The 6,438-nt window shown below is 39.2% G+C and overlaps 1 protein-coding gene across 1 annotated transcript; it reads right to left on the bottom strand.

The window, feature by feature from the left end:
- Positions 1–3,446: 3,446 nt before the first annotated feature.
- On the bottom strand, positions 3,447–5,627 carry LOC101846714 (metabotropic glutamate receptor 2; the record flags this gene model as incomplete). The annotated part of the gene is given in 2 exon segments (XM_005113469.3): positions 3,447–4,491; positions 5,482–5,627. Coding segments are annotated over 2 exon segments (1,161 nt in total), but the record flags the coding sequence as incomplete, so codon positions are not given.
- Positions 5,628–6,438: the final 811 nt, after the last annotated feature.

The following is a 6,438-nucleotide window of genomic DNA, read 5'->3' as shown; positions in this document are numbered from 1 at the left end:
TGTGCGAGTGTATGTGCCCGAGTGTGTGAGTGAGAGAGAGTGTGTGTGAGTGCATGTGTTTGAGAGTGTGTTTGTATTTGTAAGAGAGCATGTGTATGTATGTATGTGTGTGGTATACGTAAAAAATAAACAGACAGATATTAAAAGGAAAAAAAGAATTTGAAAGAGCATACCCTATCCCTCATGCAAATGATGTATCTACCAAAACGTGCAACTTTGTATAAATTTTTCTTAAAAAGCTAATGTAAATAGTACAGTCTGTAAAAAAAAATTGAATTAGTGTCATTAAAAGTACTGACAATCAGACAAACAAAAATAACTAAAAAATAAAAGACAAGCGTTCATGAAACCGTAACCAAAAAAAAAAAAGCACAGAAAACAACATGCGTGAGAAACCAAGAGCAGAAAAAGCATCTAGCTACATGCGAGAAAAATCATTATTTGACTCACTTGAAGCGCCTTGAGCTGAAATTACAAAACAGTGACTGAAGCTCTAGACAAAGTCTACTTTAAAGCAAAATTACATAAAAGCACTTGCAACCGAGTTGGTAAGAGCGAAAAAGAGAAGCACATTGACACAAAAACTGTTATTTAGTGCAGTATTTAAAAGGCAAGAAAGACAGAACCAAATAGGGGGGGAGGAGGGGAGAGAGAGAGAGAGAAAGGTAGTTAGAAGACCTTCAAATAATATAATGATGCCCTCCCATAGACAAAAACAATAGACGGAAATAAAAGTAGCAGGACCTTCATATAATGATGCCCTCCCATAGACAAAAACAATAGACGGAAATAAAAGTAGCAGGACCTTCAAATATAATGATGCCCTCCCACGGACAAAAACAACACAGAGAAAGAAAAGCAAAGCAGTAGGACCAACAAATATAATGATGCCCTCCCATAGACAAAAACAATAGAAGGAAATAAAAGTAGCACGACTGTCAAGTATAATGATGCCCTCCCACGGACAAAAACAACAGAGGGAGAGAAAAGAAAAGTAGTAAGACAAACAAATATAATGATGCCCTCCCGCAATCCTCCACACCACAGACAGAAACAACAACAAGGGGAAAGAAAAGAAGTTGTCCCTACAACCTCCCACCGGCACCCTCCAACCATTCGCACAAACAGAGACAACAAACACAATCACTGCCATTTCACAGCGTTGAAAAAGCAAGAAAGACAGACAGACGTAAACCAGAGAAGAATGTAAAGAAGAAAAACCTGCTAGTACACCCCCTAAATACCACTTGCATTGTAACAAAGAGTCTACATAACAAGAGAGGCCACTTCTCTCTTTGAGCCAATTAAAAAGTGTCCTCAAAATTCGGTGGCACCCTCTTCGCAAATGCGCACCCTTTGAGAACAGAGTTACCCTACTTGAGTTTAAAAAATCAAAGTGAAACCAGCAAGTTTTTGAATAGATTTCGGAAGAACGACTTTTTAAAATGGTTACGCGGACAAAAAACCTCTTCCGGAGGAAAGGGTGATTGTTTTCTTTGTTTCATTTGACTTTAGAATGAAAGGAGGGAGGTCATTAAAATAAAAAAACAACTAAAACTCCGCACTGAACGAACCCGAACTGCTGATGAACAGCAGTCGATCTTCGCACGCAAGGAGGTGCTATTCCTATTCTTCTTCTGGAAAAACGAAAGAGGGCTTCAAAACAGACTGCAGCGCCATCTGAAGCAAAGAGCAAACTTCCGGCGGACACTTTTGTGGCTGAGTGGCCCATCTTGTTATGTACTATCTTTGATTGTAACAAACATTCAGAACAACAAACTGAGCCAAGTGTACACAGACATAAGGAGGCCAAATAAAAGCAGACCAGTGACATATTCCTAACACTTAGCCTGGCAGGCGAAAGTGCACAAGGGTTTTAATAAAGCAAAACATGCCCTTGAAAATAAGAATGGGCGGATCTCCATCTTTGACCTATTACAAAAACAGAAGAATGCTCTGTCATATCTCTCAGTCATTATATAAAGGTGTAATTTGTGTAAGTGTTTATTTTGGAAGATTTTCTTCTTATAGGACCAGGATTTAACTCACAGCTCTTATTTTTCTGAGAAAGGAAATTCCTTTTTTTCCTTTCCTCGATACTATACAAAGAGAAGTTAGTTAGACCATTCTTGTTCTCACACACACTAATAATAACATGAAACAAACCAAATTGGACTCAGGAATAATATAAAAAATCATTTGGCAATTTGCTTCAGCTTCAACAAATGAAAACAATGCTATACACAAGCAAAAACTGGTATAAAGAATATATGTGACCTAAACAGAATCACTTTACTTGAATGTCATCCTCCAGCATGATAGTGACTGCTTTACACCCTTTATCGCTCACCAACAAGTTTCCAACAATAAATAGATACAATGACAATTCATTTATATTTTTCTTTTTTTTTTTTTCATAATTTTTCAGAGAATGTGCTGACATTCTTATGAAGGCATGTCACTTTGCAAAACTATAGAATCCCCACAAAAAAAACACATCTCTCTGCAAAATTACAATATCCCCACAAAAAGAAATTGAAAAAAGACAATAACTGTCAGAGTCAAGCGTAAAAAGCTGAAATTTAAAAAACTAAATCAAGCAGCACAATAATAAGCGTGAATATTTTCCTGAAAATTAAAAAAAAAAAAACTGAGTACTTAAAATAAGCAAAATCTTTAATCAAACAGCATTCTTTAAGCTTGCAAAAAAGCTAATAATTATGATACTGAATGGTGCTGATTACAGAGTGGCGATCCAAGAAAATGCTTCTTGAAAAGGGAGACTATAAAAAAACCCACTGAATTCCGTCTCTTTACTTTCATTATCTAATAGAATAAGAGCTATCGGTAAATGTTTTCCAATTTTTAATTTTTGGAGAAAAAAAACAAGAACGCAGGATTTTTTTAAGAACTGGAAAATAGTTTCAGACTGATATTTTCTGTTCATCACCATCAATATACAACAATATTACAATATCGATGATGTTATGCTCTACCCATATAACAGGAAGAAATAAGTCAACTTTTTTTTTGTCCCACAACCACTGCCGGGGTCAATCTGCAGGCCGCCCTCAATAAAAATCAGGATCGAGCATGTACTACAATTAGTATTAAAGTACTATGGGCTAAATTTGTGCTTTCTCTCACCATTTTAATCATACGGGAGCGTTTTTGCCTCTTCATAATTTTGTAGAAAACATTTACATAGTTCGAGCAGAACACCAAGGATATGGTAAAATCGCTATGCTACCATCTTATCATAAAATGGGACAGACTTTGTTGCAATAACATGGGACTGCGAGAGACAAACATTTAATAATAATTACTAAAATAGCATTTGTTTATCGCAATTACCCCAGCTGACCCTACAACATTCAGAAACATTCTCGGTTTTCTGGGAAGCATACAGTGCAAGTATCTGATCAAGCGTTCTAACACTAACAGACTGACAAGATTTTTGGCAGTCTACACGTGACTTACTTTGTGGTATCACAGTTCCCCCGGCCTGGGATGAAAGACCCCGGCAAGTTGCAGCCCATGACCTCCTCATAGATCTCCTGGAACCAGGGGTTGTTGTCAGTCGTTAGCGCGTCACGCCCATTGAGATAGTTGGTGAACTCCGCGATGGTTGGGCTGTCCAGGTCAAAGAACACAGAGTTGACCAGCGACACATCAGTGGCCGTGTTGATGAACTGTTCCGTAAACCTTCCCCACCTCCTGTTGGCAATGTAAGTCAGCGGGGTGGATGTGAGAGTGTTGGATTTTTTAGTGATGAAACTCTCAATGTAGCGATCTGGCTCAGAGAAAACGGCCACGATTTGTGTGTCGGCTTCATCTATTCCTCGGATGATGACCTCGTTTGATCCATCCGTCTGAAACTCGTACGAGGCCACGACACAAATCCCGAATCCCTCCAGATGCTTCTTAAAGAGATCTTTGGCTTCTCGATTCGTTTCATCTGGGCTATTCAGTACCAGCACGTATTTCCAGCCCATTGCATTGATGAAATCAGCCATTCCTTTCACCACAAGAGAGTCAGAGGGAATCGTACGGAAGAAGGTATAAAACTCCTTTTTGTCGTTGAGGGCTAACGCTGTTGCCCCTGGGCTCACAACAGGCATGTTTAAAGCCTGCAACAGCCTAGCGGTGTCAATAGTTGTTTGACTGTCATAGGTCATCCACGACACCAGAGAGTTGGAATCAAACATCTCCCCACTGGCTGCCGACCGAATGTCCATCCCCGTCAGAACCCGGTTCACAATGGCTGTGGAGCGAATGGGGTTTGAACACCCATCAACCGCGAGACCTCCCAGTTTGAAGTTGTCAAGTTTGACTGAGGCAGCCCCTGAGTTGATTCTGGACAAAGCAAAGTTAAAGACTTCTGTGTACAGAGCTCCATTCCACTTTCTGACGGCTCCACACATAAATGGACCTGACCCGGCATAGTGGACATCAAAAATAGCACCAATGACCACATCACCTGGGACATACCTGTGAAAACAGAGTACCTGATCAAGAAACGTCAAACACAGGGAGAAAGTACCAATTACGTAAAAAATAAACACAAGAAGAAAATACCCAATACAGAAATGACAACCACAAGGAGAAAGTACTCAAAACAGTACTGTCAAATAAAGGGAGAAAGTACCCAGAAGCTTTAGCAGAGGTTTTACGGTGCTCGCGACTGCAAAAGGTCATATGAGTGCCAGAAGATTAGAGGAGTTACAAGAGAGAGACAAACATAAAAAAAGAAGAAGGGGAGATAAGGACGATAGATGTTTCATAGGAAAGAAGAAGCAAACCAAACCAGAGCATCCGCCAACCACCCACGGAGAAGTACCCAAAACAGAAATGTCAAGCAAAGATAGAAAGTACTCAACGCAAAAGTGTCAAACAAAGATAGAAAGTACTCAAAATAGTAATGTCAAACACATGGAGAACGTGCCTAATACAGAACTGTCAAATAGAGATAGAATGTACCCAATACAAAAGTGTCAAACAAAGATAGAAAGTACTTAATACACAAATGTCAATCACAAGGAGAAAGTACTCAAAACAGTAATGTCAAACACAAAAAGAAAGTAGAAAATACAGAACAGTCAAACACGAGGAGAATGTACCTGAGTACCTTTTACATTAAAAAAAACAAACACAATGAGAAAGTACTCAAAACTGAAACGTCAAACACAAGGAAAAAGTTGCTATTACAAAAATGCCTTTCTTTTAATTGTGAAAGAATTTTTACACCCCCATCAAAACTATTTAGCTAATTTGGGGGGGGGGGGCAGGCTGCTTAAAACCTTTAGTATAAAACAAGAAACCAACCAGTATTTCATATAGTTGAGCATGTGCAGACATTCCATACAGAAGACCTAGTTTGTTTGGAGTAAAGAGAAGTGCATGGACACCACAATAACGGACATTCAAAATTAGGAGGCCGGTTGCTCCAACCCGCATGTGGACAATAAAGAAGATACTAACCAGTATTTCATGTAGTTGAACATGTACAGACATTCCAGGCAGGGAGCAGGACAGGAGGAAGAGGCTTGCAGGGGGGCGTCGCCGTTATACAGCTGGATGACGGCACTACCCACAATGCTCTGTGCCCATGGGTCAACGTCTCTCACCTGGAGGGATGGAAAATGGTTGTGAAAGACTGTAAATGATAGCAAATCATTGCAAATTATTGTAAAAGATCATAAATAACGGTACATGATTGTAGACAGAGGTAAATGACAATAAGGGATGATAAATTATTGTAACTGATTGGTAAAGATGGTAACTGATGGTATACGAATGAAAAGATTGTAAGTGATGGAAAATGGTTGCAAAAGATTGTAAAGATGGTAAATGATGGAAAATGATAGTAAAAAATTGGAAAAGACGGTAAATGATGGAAAATGATGGCACATGACCGTAATTGATATCAAATGAGATAAGACGAATGTAGCTGATTGTAAGTGATAGTAAACAACTGTGGATTATGGTAAATGATGGATAAAGATGGTAAGTGATGGTAAGTGATTGGAAATTGATGGCAAAAGATTGTAACATTTTTATGCTCCACTAAAACAAATAAGAGTAAGCAGTGGGAGAAGACCCGTCCAAACTGAATTATTAAGACAGAAAAACACAACAGGCCCTAAATTCCACCAACGGTAGGATTAGAAGCGTGAACATTTCTGGCGGGGGGCAGGGGGCAAAGCAAATAACCACTCAAAACTTATCATTCAACCAAGCTTGTACAAATTGAAGACTGAACCAGGTTATTGGGCATGGCAGGTAATCCCCTTACCATAAACTTAGACAGGATCAAATCAGGTAATCTGACATATGAGGCAAGCCTTTTTCTTTAGACCCACTTGGATTCAAACCAGGCTATCTAACGTGGGAGGCAAATTCTTTCCCTTTAACATCTTTTTGCGCAGAATCGGGCGA

Source organism: Aplysia californica, unplaced genomic scaffold, assembly GCF_000002075.1.
Source record: "Aplysia californica isolate F4 #8 unplaced genomic scaffold, AplCal3.0 scaffold02651, whole genome shotgun sequence".
NCBI classification, from domain to species: Eukaryota; Metazoa; Mollusca; class Gastropoda; order Aplysiida; family Aplysiidae; genus Aplysia; species Aplysia californica.
Note: the sequence above shows the minus strand (reverse complement) of the source record. Positions and strands in the feature narration are given on the sequence as shown.